The sequence below is a fragment of the Podarcis pityusensis genome (assembly GCF_964106645.2).
Source record: "Podarcis pityusensis genome assembly, chromosome: 2".
Lineage (NCBI taxonomy): Eukaryota > Metazoa > Chordata > Lepidosauria > Squamata > Lacertidae > Podarcis > Podarcis pityusensis.
Window position 1 is genome coordinate 3,687,685 of NC_138029.1, and position 23,353 is coordinate 3,711,037.

General features: G+C 46.7%; 1 protein-coding gene across 2 annotated transcripts in view; it reads left to right on the top strand.

Moving 5' to 3' along the window:
- The first annotated feature begins 3,439 nt into the window (after positions 1 to 3,439).
- The window catches only part of PPP1R1A (protein phosphatase 1 regulatory inhibitor subunit 1A), a 77,657-nt gene continuing 57,743 nt past the window's right edge, over positions 3,440 to 23,353 (top strand). The window contains exon 1 of one of the 2 annotated variants that reach the window (XM_080990589.1): positions 3,440 to 3,624. In XM_080990589.1, coding sequence (XP_080846715.1) covers positions 3,544 to 3,624 — 81 coding nt within the window. In that variant the 5' untranslated portion in view covers positions 3,440 to 3,543. The remainder of the gene's footprint in view (positions 3,625 to 23,353) is intronic. The other variant, XM_080990588.1, reaches the window with a different exon arrangement.

Consider the following 23,353-nt stretch of genomic DNA (forward strand, 5'->3'; position numbering starts at 1 on the left):
CAAGTAAGGGGGTCAATGGGTCTCAGATCCTTGGTGGGTTAGGGACTTCCCCTGAATGTGAAGACAGGCTCTGGCAGATTGAGCAGACAAGACTGTTCAGTGGTCAAGAAGGCAATTTCTGCACATGCTGTAGAGGGAAGTGAGGGGTAGATAGGGCTTGTCCACCTGGGAAGGTGGTCCATCTAGGAGAAGGAAAACTCTGGTCCTAAACCTCCACTGCCTTTCTTCAGGAGAAGAAAAAGCTAAAGAGTAAACCCTACACACCTGCAGGGTGGAGTCCCTAAGGCCCTTCCATGGCAACTCCTGCAGTCAAGCTGTTGCCAGATGTTTGCTCTGCTTTCCTTTGGACCCCATCAGTGAGGCCAAGAGGGGAGTCTTGTCGTCTAGGCAACCCATGACCTCCGTACACACTGCCCAGGACTGCATCCTGGGGAGGTCACTTCCATGCTGCTAACGCAGCATTTTTACTTCACCCATGGAGGGGAACTTCATTGTCTCTTGAGACAGACGGGTGCCAACAACAACAATAATATATTGTCATGTAACAGTCAATGGGGGTCGGGGGGGGGGGGGTAAGAGGAGGAAAATAAACTTTTTGCCAGAGAGACTCTGGCACAACACCAGACCATATGTCTGCAGCCTCAGGAAGACGCTACATAACAAAACAGTGAAAGAGGAGGCATGCGAGGGAGGCAGCATTAGTAATGGCTGTGGGCTGGGACTCAGGGGACACTTGTGTGCATCATAGCTGATTCAGACGCAGACAGGCTGGCCTGCATGAGCCCTCCTGAGCAATCACGTTATCTCTCACGGGGGCTGGGGGTGGAGACGGGCATCACACTACCGGGCCAGAGTGCATTTGCACTGGGTTTCTTTAGCACTTTAAAACGTCACACTTCAACACATTTAAAAGAGGCTTTCAGTTAAGAGTCCTTTCAAATAGCTGTGGGGGTGGGAGGAGTAGAAGAGGTGGATATTGCCAGAAGTATCCAAATAAAGCCCCCGGGCTGTGCACTGTTCCACTGTCTCACGTTACCTTTGCATCTCTGTGGTGTTAACGTTTCAGACAGCGAGACTGCAATCTAGTCATGCTATCTGTGGCTGATGGGACTTCCAGTGCAGCAGGGGTGCCAACTTGAATGAATTATTGGGGGGCAGGTATGCCCTGCCCCACATAATCAATCACATGACATGTGCATGCATACTATTTGAATGGCAATGCCCATCAACTGGGGGGGGGGGTCAGGTCTCCTCAAATAGTTTATGGGGGGGGTGAAGGGACCTCAGCCTCTAGGAGTTAGCTCCTATGCAGTCCAGCAACATCCAGAGGGCCTTGGGTTCTTCATTCCTGCTATACAGCTGGAAAGCAAATCCCACTCAGTTCAATAAATTGCAACTTTGGATCTGTTTTCTGTTTTTAGTTATTTGGAGACCATGCACTCCTTTTTCTGTGCTTGAACAAACATGCAGCCAAGTTTGTAAAAGGGAGGGTGGAATAAAAGTGGTAAATTGGCATTATCCCATAGTTCTTGTTAGCTTCAGGCAATTGGAGCTTGTACTCCTAAGCATCCATACTTGGAAGTAAGACCTACTTAACACAATGGGATTTACTCTCAATTAAAGTGGTTAGGATTATCTTTGAACGTGGCCAGAATTGCTCCCTCCCCTCCTTTTCCTGCTACTAGGAGGTAATGGATAACTTTTGGAAATGATTTCATGGAGAAAACCCTGTCACATGATTTTTTAAGGGAAAACCCAGGAACAGGAGCCCATAGAATTTAGCTTCCTGCTGATCATTAGCCTTTCCTGGAAAAGCCACATGAATTTTCAATCCCTAGACCAATAAAATGTTTCATGGAAAGGAGGCTTCTGTGCAGCTCTGCATGGTGAGGGCAGGTGTGCTCCATTTCCTAATCTCTCGGAGTTCACACACACACATCTGTAAGCAACTGTCAACTACAGCTGTCATCAGATAAGGTTCACAGCACAACCCTATACAGGAGTAAGCCCCACTGAATGCAATAGGAGTTACTTCTGCGTTGACTTGGTTAGGATTGCTTGTGGCTACTACACTGCTGCCTGGAAACATGCCCATTGCTTGCTGGCTGCCTTGCCCACGTAAGGGCAGCCCGTGGGATTAGCTCAAAGGCCAGTCAAGTCCAGCCTCATTTTCTCACAGGTGGACAACCAGGTGCCTATAGGGGAACCCCACAAGCAGGACTGAAGTGCAGTGACCCCCTTCCTACAAGTGAGTCTCAGCCACTGATATTCAGAGGCATCCTACCTCTGGACGGTAGAATTGCAACATAGTAGCCACATGAAATTATTTGGTAACACTTGTATACCATGTAACTTTGTGTTTGATTGAATGGCTGTGCAAATTTCTCTTTTGTTCTCTGTAAAATTAAATTTATACAGTAAGGCAAGGGAGCATGTGTCCGCCTAATGTTTCCGGATTGCAACTCCAGGTAAAGGCCCACCTGTCTGTGGGATACTAGTTTCCATGGGATGTTAGTCTCCTACTGCAATGAGAAGCCATGAGTGGCTCCATGGGAGTTTTATGTCTCAAATGTTGAGTGACGCCCCATGTTTTCCCCTGCTATAAATTCCACTGAAATTGGTTGCATTTTAATGTTACTGAAATTGTTTTATGTTCTATCTGTATTGGATTGTAACCCACTTTGGGGCTACATGATGCAGGGCTGGCTAAAAATCTGATAAATAAATAAATTCACTCTCTATGCTCTTCCATAATCTCTTTGAATTGTGCACACCCGAATGGAGGCTCGGGGCGCTTCAGGCTATATTCATGTTGTCTTATCTCTGCAGCTCTTAGCAGTTACAGTATTCCGAATCATAGGAGCCAACTCCTAGGGGTCTAGGGGTCTCCCCCCCGCCCAGTTTATGGGCATTGTCATTCAAAGGGTGCGTGTGCACCCTGTCATGTGATCGATTATGTGGGGCAGAGCTTACCTGCCCCCCCATATTTTATTCAGGTTGGCACCCCTGCTCCCAATCATGTCCCAGGTCCGCTTTCAAAACAACCACCGGACAGTGGGCGGAGCCAAGACCAAGTTGCAGCCGGGCGAGTTTTTGCAAGTGGGGGGGGGGGCCTTGCCCCAAAGAGATCCCAGTCAGGGTTGCAGCTAGGTCGCTCGGGCCTGATTAGAGGGTGGAGCCAGGCAGATCAATGCAAGTGGGACGCGGGGGTGGGAAACCTCGTCTCGAAATTCCTGCTTTATTCGGCAAGATACCTGCTCGATCCCGTCCCGAAGGCAAGGGCTGCTTAGAGGCGCGTCTGCGTCTCCTGGCGAGCATCTCTCCGGGCAGCTTTCGTGTGCGTGTGCGGCTCTCCCCGCGCTGCCTGTGCGTGTCGGGGGCGGCCCCTCGGCCCGAGCAGCCAATCGCGGCGCGAGGAGCGCGCCCTGGGTGGGCACGAGAGCGGCGGGGCGCGCGCAGCCGGGACGGAGCGAGAGAGGAGGTGGCAGCGGCGGCGGCAGCGCGGCTGGCAGAGGGGACCGCGGGACCGGAGGAGAAGCCGGCATGGAGCCCAACAGTCCCCGCAAGATCCAGTTCACGGTCCCGCTGCTGGAGCCGCATCTCGACCCGGAGGCGGCGGAGCAGGTGGGTGGCCAGGACCTTGCCAGGCGGGCAGCTGGCTTAGCTGTGCGCGGCGTAAAGGGGTTTTCTTTTCTCCCCCCCCCCCCCGCTGAGATCTGGAGTTACAGCTTCGCCCCGGGACCTCTTTGTCTGGGTTATGTGGGCTTCCCATTCTTAAGCGCCCTTTTGAAGTCACCGTGCGGCTCCCGATCGCCGCTCCTCCCCATCCAGTAGGATGTACTGAAGTGGCTTTTGGAGCGTCTCTGAGCATATGCAGAATGCTTTCCTCTCTCCATCGGGGCTCCCCTCGGTTTTGAGCCTGTGTCCTCGGTCGGGTTTTCAGCCCTGGCAGCTCTCGTTTGGGAAACTGCGATGTCCCGGTGGTGTTTTCCTTGGCACCGCATGTGCCAAGGAACGGGGACGCAGTCGGGGCAGGTTTCTCCTGTATGTGCCCCCACCCCAAACCCTTCTCTCAAGAGGAGCCTCTCCTGGAGGTCATGAATTGGGTTTACTGTGAGGGTTGAGCATCCTCTTCCTCCTCCGAGTAACCCAACTCCACAGATGTAAAGGTGGCATATCTTGTGGCATCGCAATGGGACGTGCTCTGGGATCTGGGTGGTGAGCTCTGTGGGACTTCTCCAAGCTCTGGAGTGGGGTGGGTCGTGGAGGGTGGGTTGAGCACTGGGGAAGGGGCGGGATTGTAGCTTGTGGGTGTGGTGTTTGTCATTTTCGTCACTGGGCTTTCAGTCATATGTAGGTCACTTTAAGGAATTGGGGCTGTGGCAGGGAAATCTGGGGTGTTGCAAGGTGCTGCCCCCGATGTGGAGTGCTTGGCTCTGGGGGGTGGTTTGGGGTGAAAGTGCAAGTGCTTGGGCTGTCCTGTTCTCAGGTTTGCACTGAAATGCCAAGTGGTTATAGGGAGTTGTGTAGCACATGCTTATTAGGGTGCTAACATACATCTGTAACAATACCATCTTTCTAGGCTTATTACGTCCGCCAAATAACTCCCTTCACTTTTAATATTTCTTCTGATTTCTCTTAGATATCAGGGATGCTTTGTCAATGAGCACTCTTGAACTGTGATCACATCTGCTGTGTAGCTGGAGGCTAGTTAGTTATAGGTTGGCTCTCCTGTGGCGGTGAGGTTGCTGGCTGAAAGGATTGTCCGTGGGTGGTTGCTGTGCCATTTTATTGGGAGGGTGATGAAAAGCGGGGCTCGCTGTTTGAATTAAATTATGAGAGATTGCAGTGGAGGTTTGGGATCCGGACACTCTTGCTCTGGGAGGTATTGTGTAATGGGAAATAAATGGGGAGATTTTAAAACAGTGCAAAGGATGGCAGGGCACCTCTGACTATAAGAGTTGATGGTTAAAGTGGAATAAGAGTGATTTAAATGTATGGTGTGGATGTGACCACTACTATTAAAAGTGCTTGGGAACCTGGTGCTCTCTTGTGCCTGGCCTAGGGTTTTCACACACACACACACACACACACACACACACACATTAACTGACCCTCTGCTAATGCACTTTTTCAAGCCGCTTGCTATGTAGACATATCAAGTGTTGATGTTCATCTCCATGCTGTTAAAATCACCAGCTGCTGATGTCTGCAGGTGAAGTGGCTGTTAAAAAGCCAGAGGCAGGCCACAGTGGCCCTTTCCCAATCAGTTGGCAACCTTCTCCACCATTGGAAGCCCTTTAGGATATGTCACTTCTGCATCCTGTGCAGCACCTAGCACCCTGTTGGTACCAAATGTTAGGCATAAAGAACTGAGATGTATTATGTAGTTGTGTTTGGGTTGTTTGGAGGTGCAAGATCAACTGACCTATAGCATGTATGAGTTGTATTTGGAGAGAGAGCTTGTATTGTGCAGAGAAAGCATGGCTGACCAAACCCAGTAAGCATTACAGGTGACTGCCTGGGACTTCAGAAATCCAGGATAATGGGATGGGTGGGGGGGATCCTCTAACAGGCCTGTTTCATGCTCTCTTCTAGTACTTTTGTCTGGCTATAGCACATCATTGAACTGTGGTGACGTCCTTGGCTGGATAGAATGAGGAAAGAAGTGGATGTGTATAAACCTCTGAGTTTTGCATGGATGTAATCTATCTTCTTGTTAAAAGTCAAATCCATTGCTCTGCCTTCATTTTGCCTCTGGCCACACCCACCATTGCCATGGGGCCTCTGAAGGGTTGCCCCTAAAGGAAGTCCTCCCTTGGGTTGAACAAAATTTCCCTGCTGCTGTTAATTCTCTTGTATGGAACCTGCTTCCCAATACTGGAAGTCTATATGTACAATTTACTATGTTTTATGTAGCTTTTCAGATATATACTCTCTCACAAAGTGGCACTGCCGTCAGGCTTCCAAAGACACACAAGAGAAGGGATGAGGAGGGGGAAAGAAGCTGAAGAAGAGCAGTCATTTTAAGGCTAGAAAGAAGTGGTAAGCCATAAGTGGGTTCTGTTCACATGCATGGATCAAGCAAAAGAGATCAAGCAAAACAAGCTCTTGTGTTTTTTTTTTATAAGATATTTATTGAAATTTTCAAAGTATTACAAAATAAAATAAAAGCAGTAGAAAGTACAAAATAAAAATAGTTAACAAAGTAGAAAAAGAAGAAGAAGAAAAACAAACCCCTTCCAACCATATGAATACAAATTCAAAAATAAGAAAAAGTGACAAAAGAAAAAATACAAAAACACATCACAAACAATTAAAAACATTTAAAAACAAATTCATTATTCTCAAATCCTCAACTGTCATTACCTTCTTTCTTTGACCTCCTCCTCCTCCCTTTCTTTGTATCCTAGTTATTAATTATCCCAGCAAATCCTTTCCATATTTCATAATATTCTGTCATTACATTACCCTAAATTGTTTTAATCTTATCTTACTATAATAAAATAAACCTTAAAACTTAAATCTTATCCTTACCCATTTCTCATAACCAAAATATTCTTTCATAATTCTTTAAACATCTTTACTAAAGCCAAGTAATTTCATTCCAACACTTTTCTTACATTCATAAATTTTATAAAATAGTTCTAATGGTAGAAAAAAGAGATACAAACAGATCCAATCTTCATCCAACGTCCTTTCCTCCTGGTTCCGGGTTTTGTCAGTCCTTATTATCCCGTCGATCTAGCCCATTAACCTGGCAGCCTTATATCCGAGGCCCTCAAGTCTCTTCCATGTCCCTTCCGCAGCTCTTCTTCATATTTGTAACTGTATTTTCCCTTGTCTCCTGCTCGTGGTAACTCCAGCTTGACAATATTTTTAAACCTTCTCGACAGATCAGCCCCTTTTCCATATTCAACACTGAATTCCATATGGTATTTAAAAGCATGTTTCAAAGACCCTCCAAAATTAAAATTAAGAGCCCCCACAATCCCAAACATCTCACGGCCCATTGCCAGATTTGAAAAGTCCAAACATCCCAGCATAGGGGGGTCAATCCAGCCCCCCATTTCCAAGCCAAACCAAACTTTTTCTTTCCAAATCTGGCTTTTTCCAAGTTCATTTGTCAAATCTGAAAACTCATATTCCTGTTGGGCCTGTTCTGTCAGGACACACTCCTGATTTAATTCCTGAGTGGGCTCCACATATTTTCCCACTGTCTGTTCAAAATTTCCCACTGCCTGTTCAAAGTTTCTAGTCGAAGTCACCATCCAATTCACCTTCTCATGTAACTGTTCCAGTAGGGCATTTGTTTTATAGAAAGCACACAACAAAGCTTCTGAATACATTCTCCTGCAAGGTCAGATGCCTGTTCCCACGATTGTAATCTGTAACAGCTGCCGGCTCCCTGGAGTTGGTCACAGTTTCACAGTCTCCCTCTAGGGGGAAAACTTCTATTTGTTCTTGCAACAAAGTTTCCCTTTTTGAGATACTTTGTCAATATTTGTTGCTTAAAGATGCGAAGGGAAGCAGTGGAATTGCTATGTTTCTCTTCTTTTAGCTATCTGTCAAAAACGCTTGTCTCTGGTCAATGAACTTCAAACGTCAGTCCTGACACCCCGCTCCAGGATCAGGACGGAGGAAAGTTACTTTACTTTAAACTCACTTTAAACAGTCCAAAAAAAATCCCCCTCCTTCTCCTGCTGTCGAAGGGGGGTTCCACAATTTTAAATGATGAAATCCAATCCTTTAAAGGCGATTTTCTAAGCTCTAGTTTACATTGTCTTTGCTTTATTCTGTCTACAAAAGAACAGAAGGCTGACTTCCTGTTTAGACCTTCCCGTTCCGTACCAAATTAAAATAGGTTTTTAAAATCCAATTCCTTTCTGCTCGCAAGTCCTTATTTGATGTCCAGTTGTTCAAAGTCTGAGTACTCACTGGTGCTTATTTTAGAGTCCAAATTGTCCCAGGAAAAAGGCAGCGCTCTCCGGCAACGGCTATGCGGCTTCGCTCCACGGAAATAGCAGTTGACTCACAGCACCGTGCCACTTCCCCCTCTTCACTTCGGAGCCCATTAGTGGGTTCCTTAGCGAGTTGGGGGGGCGCTAAAGGTGCCCGCCAAGTCCCATGGTCACAGGCTTCATCCGCCTGTGATTTTTAAGAGGGTCCCCGCTTCGCCATAGCGGAGAAGACCCGTTTCCCGCAGAGCTAGTCCCTCCAATTCAGAGGGAGTCCGCCATTGCCGATGGCGCCACCCCGGAAGTCCGCCAAGGAAAACAAGCTCTTGAGGGAGACACTTGTTCATCCCCATGATTGTGCAAACAGGGTTTGGGCCATCCCTGTACCATGTAATGGAGAAGTGGGGAAGCTGTGGCCTTCCAGATGTTGTTGGACTCTAGTTCCTATCCTTGGCCATGCTGGTTGATGCCAAGTGGAGTCCAACAACATTTGCAGGGCCACAGATTGCCCATCTTTAGCATACAACGAGAAGGGGCACACACAGAATTTGACTGGGGGTACAACCTAGCTGAACTGCCTTGGCTTATGTTGCGATGTCCAAAATGAAGACAACACACCAGTTATCCCATCCCCCCCCCATCCGCTTCCTTGCAATGCTTTGTCAGTTTTGGAAAAGTAGAGATCTTGTTAGTTTTGCCTCCCTAGGAAAAGATGCCATTTAAGGAGGGTTCTCAGAAGAAGCTGCTGAGCAGATGATCCTGCACCTTTAGCACAAAGAAAGAGCAAATGCCCTGGATCCCTTTTTTGTCTTCAGGAAGTCAGTGCTGCTAGAACTAGAGCCTGATCTATCATGAGCGCTTAAGTACATTCTCCCTAGAGCAATACCCTGGTAGATTCTGCTCAAAAAGGCCCAGCACCCACTGACAGAGCTTTCTTTGCATGTAGAAGCATACCTCCAGATGAAAATAGGGACATTTCTCACACACACTGAACTCCCCCTCCTCAGCCCCTTATTTTCACCCCCCCCCGCATTTCCTATCAGAAGAAGGGTGAGTGCCCCCACCACTGCAGCAATGGGACACAGCACACACACGCTCCACCGCCCTGAGAAAACCCCTTCATCCTGAATTAATTTTATTCTTTGATAGAGTTACAGAAAGAAAAACACCCCCCAAAATAAATTTTTAGAAAGGGGTAAGATTAGATGTGGATGCACACAACTTGGAGGGTCCTGCCCTCTGCCTTCCCCTCAGCTGGTGCTTCTTGTGGGGCTGGGTCTTGGCGGCAGCAGCCTCTCCTCCTCGCCTGTTCTCCAGCAGCTGCTACAAGCTGCCCCAGAGAGAAGGCCGGCAGCAGTGGCCATGGAGAGGCCAAGGGATGGTCCCTCACAGCCACCACTGCTGTCACTCAGGAAAAGTGTCAGCTTATTCTCCTCCCCGAGCTCAGCGCTGGCAGTGAAAATAGGGACATTTTGGGATCAAATCAGAAGCCGGGGTGGCTTTTGTAATTCTGGGACTGTCCCTGGAAAATTGGAACACTGGAGGGAATGCACAAGGTCCTAGGTGCCCTTCAGATGCTCTAGGACTCCAGCTCCCATCAGTCCCAGACAGCGTGGCCAGTGGTTGGGGGATTATGGAAACGGTTTCCTACCACTGTCCTAGGTTCAGCCTCTGGTATCTCAGTACAATGATGATGGAAGCCAGGATGGGGAAGAGATTGTGGAGTTCCACTATCAAACAGAGTAGACACTACTGAGCAGCTTGAAGGCCCTGGCTTGGTCAAAGGCAGCTTCATGTGACCTTGCTGCTGTACACTCAGTGCTTCCCATCCTGGGCTCCCTTTCCTCCCCACCTTCCTTGCCTTGTGGAAAGCCTGATTTGAAGTGCTTTGATGGCTTCTGCTCTGCCCCATTTGGCATGACAGCCAGCCCCAGTCCCTGACCTGCCAGGTCACCGTGACTTTTCACCTCCCATAACCTGCAGTTACCTAATCGTAGATTACACTGGAAATGTAAGGAGACATTCTTCTCTGACAAGGACTTTGCTGGCAGCCTGCTTTTTAAGCTTTTGATGATGTTCTGGGAGCATTTGCTGGAAATGTGGTCACGTTATCTATGTACATCACTTGCTGCAGTCATTCTGCAGTCATCAAGTGATAGCGGGTGTGAATGTATGAATCAGCCCACAGAGATTTTATGGACTAGAGAATCACAGTGACAGTTCCAGCTGGTTTAGTTGAATTCACAGGTGCTTTATTATAAATGCTACCAAAAAACATGGACATTCTCCCTCACCCCCAGTAAAGCTTGCCTTCTCTCCAATGGGCAGCAGACAGCTTTTCATCTAAACCAATTTCCTTCAGGGTAGATTTGATTTAAATCAAATAGATTTAAATCACTAGTCAGTAAGACTTGATTTAAATCATTTTTTTTTACAGAATGACTCATTCTTCCTGGTATAATTTTAATATTTACAAGATGGTTTGATTTTTGGAATAATAAATTTTCAGAGTAGTTTTTACAGTTATATAAAAAATTACTGATTTGGTTATACTATTAGAAATACATTGACAGATAATTATGGAATTATTGTGAGGTTTAATAAGTTAACTGTTTATATTTGAACTCCTTTTCCACTGTACTTTATTGGAAGGAGAAAAATAATCATTTCCTTAATAACAATTTAAACAATTTATTTAAATAAAACAATAACATTATAGCATATGTATCCATGTTTGTTAACTGATGTGGTTAAATGATTTTTTTTTAACCCCTTTGAAATATACTCGGAGTCGAGAGTGGATTTCATGCTCTTTATTCAGCTCATAGTGGTGAGGAGGAATGGAATTTCCCCCAGAATGTCTGCTTTAAATACATTATTTACACAATGGGCCCCACGTGATTGGCTGATTCCGGGATTCACCTGTAGGCCAATCAAGTTGCGGATTCACTTTCACCTGGAGCTGGATTGGGTGGCTCCTGTGGACCAATCAGACTGCTGCATTTTGGATCCTATTCTCCTGGTATGTCCCACAGAGAAACTTATGGTCTTCAAATAAAAACATCTTGAAGGTCCCAGGCCACAGAGAGGTTAGGCTGGCCTCAACTAGAGCCAGGGCTTTTTCAGCTGTGGCTCTGATCTGGTGGAACACTCTGTCACAAGAGACCAGGGCCCTGCGGGACTTGACATCTTTCCGCAGGGCCTGCAAGACAGAGCTGTTCCACCAGGCCTTTGGCCAGGGCACAGCCTGACTCCCTCTTTCGGCAATCTTCGCGGAGTTCTGGCCCAATGATTGCCATTGGTTTGATTTGAATTAATTTTATAATGCATGATTTTAGAGTGTTGTGTTGTGTTGTACTGTTGTACTGTTTTATTGTTGTTAGGCGCCCTGAGCCCGGCTTCGGCTGGGGAGGGCGGGATATAAATAAAAATTTTTATTATTATTATTCAACTCAGTACATAACACCATTAGACTGAGTTTTAGCACACATGAAAAACTTGAAACAAATCCTTATTTCCTGATGAATAGCCTTTGGACTATAATGTAACTTAAATAGAAAACTATATTTAGAAAGAATTTTTCTCCAAAAGCATTTTATTTTAAAAATCCAATTTTAAAAATCCAGTTTTTAATATATATTTTAAAAAAACCATTGATTTTTATCCACCTGATTTCCTTTCAGTTCAAGTAGAAAGGATTATGAAATTATTTAAAAACAAAACAATTTATAGATGCAGGGAAATTAGAAAATAGGATGAAGTAGGTATGGTGAAATCTTCAAACTGCTTTTGGACCCCCAAAGTGGGTAGCAGAGAGATCTGCCCAAATGCTGGCTGTGATGATGGTGCATAAGGAAGAGGCAGACCTCTCAAAGGTGCAGGTGGGTCACCTGCAGCCTCCCATTCTCCTTGTAGGTGACCTCTAGTGCTTCTTGAAGCTTCACCATCATTCCATTCCCTAAAGAGTTCCTTCCTGCCTTTTAGTGTCCTCCTTATTCCCCCCCCCCCCGGGTTTTGAAGTGCCTCTCCCCTCAATTGCTTTCTGTGTAGTTTCAGAACAACTGGAAGGGACAGTGTTTTGTTTTATATACATGTAAGTGTGTATGCTTATAGGTATCACTGCAAGTCAGCTGGGGGAGCAGAGATTATTGCTTGGTTTGTGTCCTTATTTTTATTATGCATTTTGGTTTTTATATTGTAATTTTATGTTGTGAACTGCCCTGAAATATATGGATGCAGGGCAATATACAAATTTAATAACTAACTAACTAATAAAAACATACTCATTTCTTGGTTGTAAGGCTTGGGGAGATAGCCGTAGTGAAAAACTGAAGCAGAGTGGCCCCTTATTCCAGAGTAGTTAGAGGAGGGTCTCTGATCCAGAGTAGTTAATCCAGATCCATCGTCTGTGGCTCTGCCACTGTTAGCACACTGCATTCAGCAAATTACCCCTGAGAGTATGTGGCCTTTGATAGAAAAAAGAGATGGCTCTCTCCTGCTCAAAGGAAACTGCAGGTGAAGAGAGGGGCTGTGTGGGCCGCAGTTCTCCACAGTACTTGCGTTTCAAGGGAAGGAAGCATGGACACTTTACCTTTCCTGATACGACCCCTTAACTGTTTTTTAGGGGGAGACGTGATTGTGCTAAAATCAGACGGAGTCTGTAGGCCAGATTTGTAGATTTAATTAAGCTCCTACTTTCTTCCTTAATTCAAGCACTGGTTATCCAGATCCCACAAATGACGACCAACCCTCACTTTGTGTCTGCTGCTTGTCCGTTGATTTATTGATCTGGTGTCTGCATACCACAAGTGTTTGCTGTCTTTTTCCTGGAATTGAGCTGTTTTTCATCATTGCTTTTTCATCTTTCTTTTCTTTTTAATGGAGAACCATGTATTGCCTTGATTTCAGGCACCAGAGTAGAAGGTGTCTGGGCAGGAATCAACTGACTAGTCCCACCAACAGAAGACCATGCTTTGAGCATCATAAATTTATCACCAAGCAAGTCTAACAGCCACAGCCAGGGAGGTTGTAGCTTTATGACAGTATTGGAGCCATAAGCAAGCAGAACCTCTGATGAGACAGTGCTCAAATGTGGCCAAATCTGTCACTTTAAGACCTTGAGGGGAAAATGCTCCCCAGCAGTTCCCCAACAGGAAGCACCATAGAGTATTTGGGTTGTATTCAATGCTAGTCCTATTCAGAGTAGACCCACTGAAATTAGTAGACATGACTAGTATAGGTCCATTAGTTTAAATGGGTCTACTCTGAGTAGGACTAGTGCTGGTGACAACCCTGTGTCTGTCTAGCTCACTATATCTAATCTGCCAGTGTCTCAGGCAGTGAAAGCCTTTCCCATCACATGCAACATGATAAATTTAGCTGGAGATTCCAGGGATTCAAACTGGGAATTTATGTATGCAAAACATGTGCTCTACCACTGATCTGAAGTCCCTCTTGTTCTACCTCATTCTGCCTGTTCAAGAACTTACCGTATTTTTTGCACCATAACACTCACTTTTTTCCTCCTAGAAAGTAAGGGGAAATGTCTGTGCGTGTTATGGAGGAAATGCCTACGGGTGGCATGCCTACGGATTTTCCTCCTCTAAAAACTACGTGCGTGTTATGGTCGGGTGCGTGTTATAGAGCGAAAAATACGGTATATTCAATCTATACTTTGATAGAAGATGAATCCTGGCACTATAGGTCTGATCCTCAATTTTTTTTAGGGAACCAAAGTCACTCTACATCTGACCCATTTGCCCCACTCCTGATGTTATTGGACGCCAGTTCCTACTGACCCCATCCAGCATGGCCAACGGTCAAGGATGATGGGATTTGTAGTCCCAACAGCATCTAGAGCCCCATAGGCTCCCCATAATTGCTGAAGTCCATTCCTCAAATACAGGGGTTTTCAAATCATCCTCATTCTATCCCCTCACTGTTCATCAAAATCTGAGTCACAGAACACACCACAAGTTCTTACACCCTCTTTTATATTCATGAGACCCACCCATTCACACTGGCAACCAAACATGTGAGCTGGTAGCTCACATAGCTATACCAACTGTGATGATATTGTGATTTGCATAAGCAGCTGCAGTTCAGACCTATTAACTACTGTCATGCGGTACGTTGGTTTGATCAAGCAGATGAACACCTCCTGCCCCACATGCGCATGCAGAAATGTATAATGCTGGCTTCAAATGGCCTAAATATAATGCGTGAATTGACTCATAGTTGGCACCTGTTTATTTTTTTAAAATCTCATTATTCAGTTCCCTTTGGATACTGAGGGAGGCTTACAATTATAGAATAAAACAATACAAAACATCAATACAAAACTAGAAGCAGAGGGAAGAGATCAGCAGCAATTAAACCCTAAAAGCAGAAGATGATTCATGGGTTTAGGTAAATAAAAAATGTTCATTGCCTGGCATCCAAAATAGCACGGCTACCATGTGCCCTGCTTTACAGAGGATGGTCCTCTCTTTTAAGGAGTGTCCACTCCAAATCTGGTGTGATGATAAAGGACTCTCCAGGTGTTGTTTAACTATAGCTCCCATCATCCACAACCACAGGGCATGAAAGGACTTGGAGTCCAATAACGACTTGAAAGGTCACAGGTTCCTCATCCTTGCTGTCAAGTAGCCTGTCACTCTCCACATGGTGTCCACATATGGTCATTGATGATAGGATGGCCAGGGAGTCCAACAACATCTGGAAGGCCACAGGTCCCCCAACCCTGCTTTATGGGGAGTGCAGTGCCATCTAAGACAGACTAAACACCACTTTTCAGACTTCCTCCACCTTGTCTGGATTCAGCTTCAGATTGTCAAGCCTTGTCCAGTTAATTACTGATCCCAGGTGCTGATATGGCACATGTTCTGCCTCACCTGAATTGGATGAAGTGACAAAAGAGATCTGAGTGTTTGCTCACTGATACCTCATTCCTAAGCTCCCACCTGACCTCCTCACTCAGATATTATGTTGATGTTGAACAGCATGGGAAACAAAAGAAAACTCTGCCAAACATCATTGCACAAGGTCTATGGGGCAGAACATAGTCTCCTGGCACCACGTTCTGGACACCCAGGCAGGAACAAAACCAATGGTGCATGGTGTGCCTGATCCCTAGACAGCAAGCCAAGGTGGATGCCTTGGTGGATGCTTCTGAGAGATCCTGGAGAATTGGCAGGGCCAGACTCTCCATGTCCTTTTCCCAAAATAGGCCATCTATTCGGGTGCACAAGGCCCTTTCCAGGACAAAAATAAGATTGAAATGGATCTCTAGTGTTGTCTAGAGTTGCATGACCACTCAAACCTCTTGCTCAAAAAGGGAAATTAGCAATTGGCTGATAGTTATGATGCTTCTTCAACTGAATAGATGGGAGGGCCGTTGAATAGGTTTTCTGTGGGTAAATGCCCTTCCCTGTTAAACAAGCTTTATTCATTCAATAATTTTTGCTAATTTTATCTAAAACATGCACACACCCCTTAACATAGAATACATTGTTTATGACCTCTAGGAAACCAGATGCACTTTGGGCAAGTACATTAGCGGAGAAAGGGAGCGACTGAGCTTCCAAGACGCGGACAGCCAACTGTTGCGAAATTGCTGGCAACTCTTTCCTTGGGTCCGGAATAGCAGGAGAGATCATATTTCAGGGCTGTGCAATATCCTGAGAATGAAAAAGGGCACAGGGATGCAGTGGAAAGAGTTGTAAACATATTGACCAATCTGGGGAAGGGGTGAGGAGAGTTAGAAATGCAGCTCTTCCCCAGGCCGTTTGAACCAACGGCCTGCGTGTCCCTGTCAAAGAGAATGTGCTTACTTACGATGAAGCACATAAGTGCCCAGAACTAGCAATGGAGGTGGCAGCATTAGTCAATGTAGCAAGGCACAAATTGAGGAAAACCTTACACGACAAGACAAACATGATGAGAACACTGACCTAGGATGGCGGAAGCTGCTTATCTTCATCTTTCTTTGGCTGCATATGAAGGTAGTCAGAAGAAAAGATACACCTTATCTGCCTCTGGGATCTTCAGTATGTGCTGAACCTCAGATCTAGGGCTGCAGCAAGGAGGGGGGAGCTCCTACCCTCCCTGGGACTTTTTGAGTCTGTTCCCTGAATGTTCAGCCATCACTGCTTTTCTTTTATGCCAAGCAACTTTCTAGTTTTTATGAAACTTTTTTTTTTTTTTGGCAAGTGAAGGCAGCATTATACCCAATTGGTTAGTAAGAAGTAAATCTGCCTCTGCACCTCCCCCTTGCTCTGGAAACTGAATGCAAAAAAGCTGGAATGAATGACAGCCACTTGGTTTTTAAATAAATCTTGTTACCTTTGTTCTTAATTTTTTTAAATCTGTTTATTCAACCACAGATAAGTATAGAAAAAAATTATAAAGTAGGATGTTCAATATGGCTTGAACAGTTTGCATTGTTCCCCCAGCCTTTCGACCACCTCGTCTACCTGACAAGCTCAATTCCTGCTTCCCTAAATTGTCCTCTTTTCTGCAGTTTGTTTACAAGATGCCAGCTAAGACACACTGTTGAAAATGGCATAAGGACCACTGAATGCTGCCTCACACCATTACAAATTTTAGCAGCACCCTGCGCAAGGCCAAAATTCAGCACACCCACCCACCCGCCTCTGCCTTCTGTTCTGCTCAATTCACTATGTCATCATAGTGACACCCTGTGGCATCCCCTTGGCTCAGCACCCAATGTGGCGGATCCGGTCACGCTGCCCTAAATCTGCCTCTGCTTACACTGAGTCAGACCCTCAGTGTCTGTAGCTCCATGTGGTCTATGCCAGAGGTGACTAACCTGTCACCTTCTGGATGCTGTTCCCATGATTTTGAACTGGAGCCACCGCAAAATAATTGGGGGAAAGGCATCCATCGAGCATTCTTTAATGTTTGTGCAGCACCTTCCAGGAGGAGAAGCTGGCCTCGTTTGAAATGGCTGGTAGCAAATCTGGGAAAGACTCCAGCAAGACTAAGACCAAGTCTGTGTCCCATTCACAAGGGGCTGGCTTACAGTTTCTGGTGGGCCATATTCAGCGGCATCTGAAATCAAGGACTACCAGTCATGGACGTGTGGGAGCTATAGCTGCTGTGCTTAGTGCTGCTATCTTAGGGTACCGCCCAGATGAAGAACTGGATTCCCTAATCAAAGCAACCATTACTGGTGCAGGTGCAATTCCACATATCCACAAATCTCTCAGTGGAAAGACAGGATGGGAGCTAGAGTAGTACAACCGCTGGAGGACCATGGGTTTCCAACCCTTGCGCCAGAGCAGGCATGGCCAAACTTGGCCCTCCAGCTGTTTTGGGATTATTAATTCCCATCATCCCTGACCACTGGTCCTGTTAGCTAGGGATGATGGGAGTTGTAGTCCCAAAACAGCTGGAGCGCCAAGTTTGGCCATGCCTGCGCTAGAGAGATGGAGCCCAGAAACTGGTGCTTATATATAAATGCACACAGGTCATATGTTCTGTTGCTAATTTCCTGACTGGTTGGCTTATCTGTTTTCTCTCCCCACAGAACTAAATCTTGTAGGTGTAACATCCAAAAAGCATTTCTCCATGCAACTTCTTATGGCATCATCAGAGGCGTAGCAAAGTCAGGTGGTACTCAGTGCGATAAAATTTTTGCCATCCCCCCACATCAGCGGCTTGGGGTAGGCTTGGGAGTCACAGGTGGGCGGCATGCTGAATGTCACCCCTGGGCACGCCGCCCACCTCCCAAGTCTCCCGCAAGCTGTCAAAATGAAGGCAAAGTGGCACAGCTCTCCCCTTCCCCCGATGGCTCTGGGTAGTCTTGGAAGTTGTGGGTGGGCGGTGCACAGAATGTCACCCCCTTCAGCAATGACACCCGGAGCGGTCCGCTCTCCCCTCCCCCCGCCCCCCTTCCTACGCCTCTGGGCATCATGAATCCTTAGAAACACAGAAGCTGCCTTATACTGAGTCAAACTAGTTGGTCTACCAAGCTTAGTATTGTCTATGTTGGCTGACGGTGACTCTCTGGGGTTTCGGACAGAGTTCTATTCAAGTCTTTCCTGTGTAGGCCAGGAATTGAAATGGAGGCCTTCTGCATGCCAAGCATGTGCTCTGCCACTGAACTGCAGATCTGCTGCTTGGGTGCAACTGATTTGAAGTCCTGCTGCTGCTTTCAGTAGGACTTGGTCCTGAGGACCAGCTGTACCTTGGTTATGTGCTTGAGTGTTTCCTCATTTTTACATTCACTTCTGAAGGCCTCTTCAATATTAGCCACACACAGTCCAATTCACACATTCACTCACGCAAAGGCCTACAACTGCCCTTTTTGGCTGCTGGAAGAAGTCAGAACAATGGTTAGAAAGACTGCCCATTTGTCAGTTTTGGAGTTTTGCTGCCCTGAAGCCTTAATTCTGTGATTGTCTGGACCCCTAGCCAAGAAACAGTTTCTTGGGTCTGATTCTCCCACCCAAAAGCAGCAGCTAGTGATGTTTCCTATTTGTGTAAAATTGCAGAATGGTGGCATGAGCTTTTCCAGTAAGGCAGCTGGCTATCTTTCAAAGCCAAAGTAAGACACCTGCCATATGTAGATCATCAGCACAAAATTAAGCTGATGGCATTAGCCACCACCAGCTGCAATGATGGCTACCAACTTGGGATGGTGTGTGTGGTGCAATGGTTGGAGTGTCGGGCTAGGACCTGGGAGACCAGAGTTCGAATCCCCACTTGGCCATGAAACTCGCTGGTTGACCTTGGCCCAGTCACCATCTCTCAGCCTAAGCTACCTCATAGGGTTGTTGTAAGGATGAAATTGGGAAAAGAACCATGTACACCACCTTGAACTCCATGGAAGAAAAGTGGTATATAAATTTTAACATAAATATCAAAACAATGTGAAAATGAATTGATATAGAATTTACAGAATTGAACAGAGCAAGTGACTGAATGGACTAGATGGCTAGACTAGATGACAATTTGGGTCCCTTTAAACTCTGTGTTCTATGAATACCAATCATATGCACTTGACTGCTTTTGTAACCACAAACTGCAGCAATTTCCGCTTCCTTTTTCCATTTTTCATCAGAATTCTCTGACATCCCTACTGGAGAATTGTATGTTCCCTGTACCTACTCCAGCCTCAAAAACAACTAACCCAGCTGCTGTCCTATTCAGATAGCAAACGAAATGCTCTTTGTGCCACATGCCCCTTTGTCTTTTAAAATGGCAGAGCTGTTGAGAGGCAGGATGGGGGAGCAGGGAGGGAGGAAGAGAAAGCAGTGAAGTTGAGGACAGGGCGCAATCCCACTGGGTCCAGCTTCGGTTCCCAACATGGTTATGACCGTATGTGTGCAGAGTGTTCTCAATAACACTGTGGGGAGCAACATCGCATCTGCTTTAATGCGTGTGCGTACACACACACACACGCACACTGTTTGCTCGCCCTCCTTCTCCAATTAGTCTCAGCGCTAGCCGGGTGTGGTGGGGTTGCCCTCACCAGCAGGAGCCGGGGGAGAGAGTCCCAGCCACCTGGCAGGCTCCTCTGCCTTGCCTGGTGCCTTGTTGTTTGCTCTGCATCTTGCTGTGTGCAGAAGGGCATCTGAATGTCTCCCGAGGAATGTGCTGCAAAACAGCTGAGCTCATCCTTCTCCTGCTGCACTCAGGAGACTTCTGCCGGTGGCTTCTTTTTGGTTGTTGTTTTGTTACATGATGCCATGAGCAGTTTGCTTTGCGAGGAGGGGGGTGTATTATTTATTTTTCTTCTGAAAGAGTACAGGACAATGGAGAAAGACCAGCCCCAGAACCCATTTTCAGATCAAACTATTCTTCTGGCAAAAGACAAAGGGCTGGAAGAGGAAGTGTGTGCCTGAACATGTGCAGAGTCCTTTGCCATAAGGAGAAGCCACCCTCCAATCTGAGACTGAGTGATCTCAAAGTCTGGCTTTCGTGCTGTTGGAGGCAGTGCGCTTTTCTGAATAGCCATTGCTGGAAATGCCAAGATGGGGAGATGGGCTTTTGTGCTCTGCTTGCCGCCTCCAGAGAGGCATTTGGTTGGAGGGCAGGATGTTGGTCTAAATGGGCCACTGGCCTGATTCAGCAGGACTCCTTACACTTAACAAGAACTGGCCACCTTCAGAAGTTTGGACCTGGCACCTTTCATGCCTTCCCCAGGAAATAAATTAAATCCTGGCATCTGGGCCATAATCCCCGCCCCTCCCCTCCCCCATTTCCCTTCCATTATGGAGGCTTGCACTATCTCCTGTACACCTTGTCCTCACAGGTCAGGCAATGCACATGTCTTTAAAAAGGTTTTTAATAGAATTCTAGGCACCAGGAATGGAGAAATTCCCACTCGCCTCAGAATTAGAATTATTTGGGAAAGCCTGTTTTTGGCCAAGCTAGGTATTAATTTAATTGTACAGTGTGCCACGCATCAATTTCTCCCCCACCCCTTCAATCTTTATTTAATTGTGGGCACAGGTGGCGCTGTGGTCTAAACCACTGAGCCTAGGGCTTGCTGATCAGAAGGTCGGCAGTTCGAATTTCCGCAATGGGATGACCTCCCATTGCTCGGTCCCTGCTCCTGCCAACCTAGCAGTTTGAAAGCACGTCAAAGTGCAAGTAGATAAATAGGTACCACTCCGGCGGGAAGGTAAATGGCGTTTCCATGCGCTGCTCTGGTTCTCCAGAAGCGGCTTAGTCATGCTGGCTGCATGACCCGGAAGCTGTATGCCGGCTCCCTCGGCCAATAAAGCGAGATGAGCGCCGCAACCCCAGAGTTGTCCGCAACTGGACCTAACGGCCAGGGGTCCCTTTACCTTTTACCTTTTACTGGGATGACTTACTCTTCTTTTACACATCAGGACTGCTGCACATGGGGAGAAGAGGTTTAACCCTTCCATCTCCAGCTGCAATCACAGTAAAACGTTTCCCTCTTCACATGAATCTTCATGGCGGACCCACAAGAGTTATTTTCTAAGCTATGGCTGCGTGTGTTCAATTTTTTGTGTGTAAATAATTTTGATTGGATTTCTAGAAGTAAATATATCCAGATCTAAATATATCCATAACACCCCCTGCACCTCCCAGTCTCACCAGCTTTCTGGTAAGTATTAATGTCTTTAAGATATGCCTTCCTCTTTTAATTTTCCTACAGGCTTCTCCCATGTGACTCCATCAGAGTTGTATGGAAGCATCCATCCACTGTGTATGCGATCGTAATTATGATCCCACATGGAGAGAAAAGGATGGAACATCCCTTCTGCCCATGATGGAGTCCTGATCTATGCTGCCTATCCCATGCCTGTAATTAAACAAAGAACAAAAAACCCCATAGCTGCAGTGACTTCTTACACAATTAAAGTAATGTGCCAGTTTGGGCAAAAAAGTCTGTTTTCTTCCCAAACGTCTGGCAGCTGAGGCAACACTCCTCCCCCACCCCAAATTTTAAAAATGGTAGGCACATTTCATTTACACCAGGAAAGTGTTGCTATTGTTATTATTATTTTTAAGTCTGTAGCAATCATTTCCCTGCTGTCAGAGGAGCCTGCCCTGTCCTTTGTTTCTGTTCTGCATGTGATTCTTGACTGTAAGGGGGCTAGTCTAGAACAGCTGCCTTGCGCACAGATGCAGAGGTAGCCTGCCCTGTGTGGATGGGGAGGAGCGAATGCTGCTGTGCGTCTATTATCCGGAGTAATGAAAGGATGCAGCCACTGCCATTGGAAAGAGGCACAATAGAATTTCCCTTCCCAGCGGAAGCTGATTGGATGGAGACATTGCCAGAGGCCTGCATCATGCAGAGAAGCAGCAGGCAGCCTCTGTTATTTGGTGGGCGGGCAGGAGAAACACTGAGCTCACAGGAGCCTTTTGTAACTTCATATCAGAGCAAACTTGGGAGTTCTTTCACAGCTTTTTGTCTGGGAATTAAGTGATTGATTTCCCCTGCCTGCTTTTTTGTTTGTGTGAATTGGTATGCTGCCCTATGCCTGGTGATTTCAGTAGTTCAGATTTCCTTGCACACTTTCTAACCCTTCCGGTCCCCTCCACTCAGTGGTAGTAGATGGCTTGCTTTTGCAATGCATGCGGAAAGGTCCAGGCTCGATCCTTGGCATCTCCAACTTAAAAGAGTTTGGGGCAAAAGGGCTGAGAGAAGGAGAGCTTCTGCCAGCCAAAGTAAACATCACTGGGCTCGATGTTAAAGTGGCCTTCCTTGACCCTGTGGTCCTCCAGACACAGTCCAACACCTCCTCCCACCATCTCTGATGATAGGGCTGATGGGAGCTGCAATAGTCCATCAACAGGAGGGTACCACATTGGAGGAGACTGGCACTACCCTAGGGCAGCAGCTTTTGACAGATATGACATCCTTTTAATCAACGGAACTGATAACCTCCCTTGCCACTGTATTTTTCTCCCCTACTCAGATCTACTGACATAAATATGCAGCCACACACATATAAACACTCTCCTCAATTCCTACTGGGCAGAGGCCATAGTGGGGTTCCAGAATATGTGCTCTATCTGCAGGATGCCCCAGGTTCAGTCCCTGGCATCTCAAAGCAGAAGGGACCTCCTAGCACAAGAGTGAGCAGCCTGTGGCTGGATATCACATGGGGGGGCCAGGAGGGGGGAATAGAGGATGGAGTGGCAAAAAGAGAATGTGGGGAGGGGAGGAGCATCCTGCCTGCCACTCACTGTGGCTCCACCCACTACCAGCAGGCAACTCTTGATAGAAAAGTGCTGTAGCTCTTCTGTTAGGCAGGGGTTCTCATGAGAAGCTGGAGCCGCTGCTTTTTGTACCATTAGTCTGACTGACCCGGGAGCTCCTGCATGCAAAGGGTGTGCCCTGCTGATAGTGTGGGACCATAGAATTGTAGAATTGTACAGTTGGAAGGGACTCCAAGAGTTATCTAGTCCAACCTCCTGCAATGCAGGAATCCTGCCCACAACCATCCCTGGGTTTGCACCAACCTTCTGGTTAACAGCCAGGCACACTGACCCATTGCGCCATTGGGGACCAGGAGGGATGCAGAGCAGCCTCCAGTGGTGGCAGGTGTCCACTGGGACCAGTAGGGTGGAAGGCAGGAAGACCAGTGGGAGGCAGAGCTGCAGCCAATGACAGCCAGCTAATTCTAATGTCCCTCCCCCTCCCTCCTAGTTTTCTGTAAGGGCAACACTGAGGCTAAGCAGGGAGAATATTGACAGCCAAGGCCATCCCCTGTGCTGGTTGTAAATAAGAAGGCAGGCAGGTGGGGGTGGGGGACTGAGGGCATACTTACATTATTGCTTGCTCCACATCTAAAGCACACCCCCCCATTCATTTCTGAAGCTACATTCACACAACATTAGCCACAATCCATGTCAGTCCTGTAGTTTGTCTGCAAATACTGCTATTT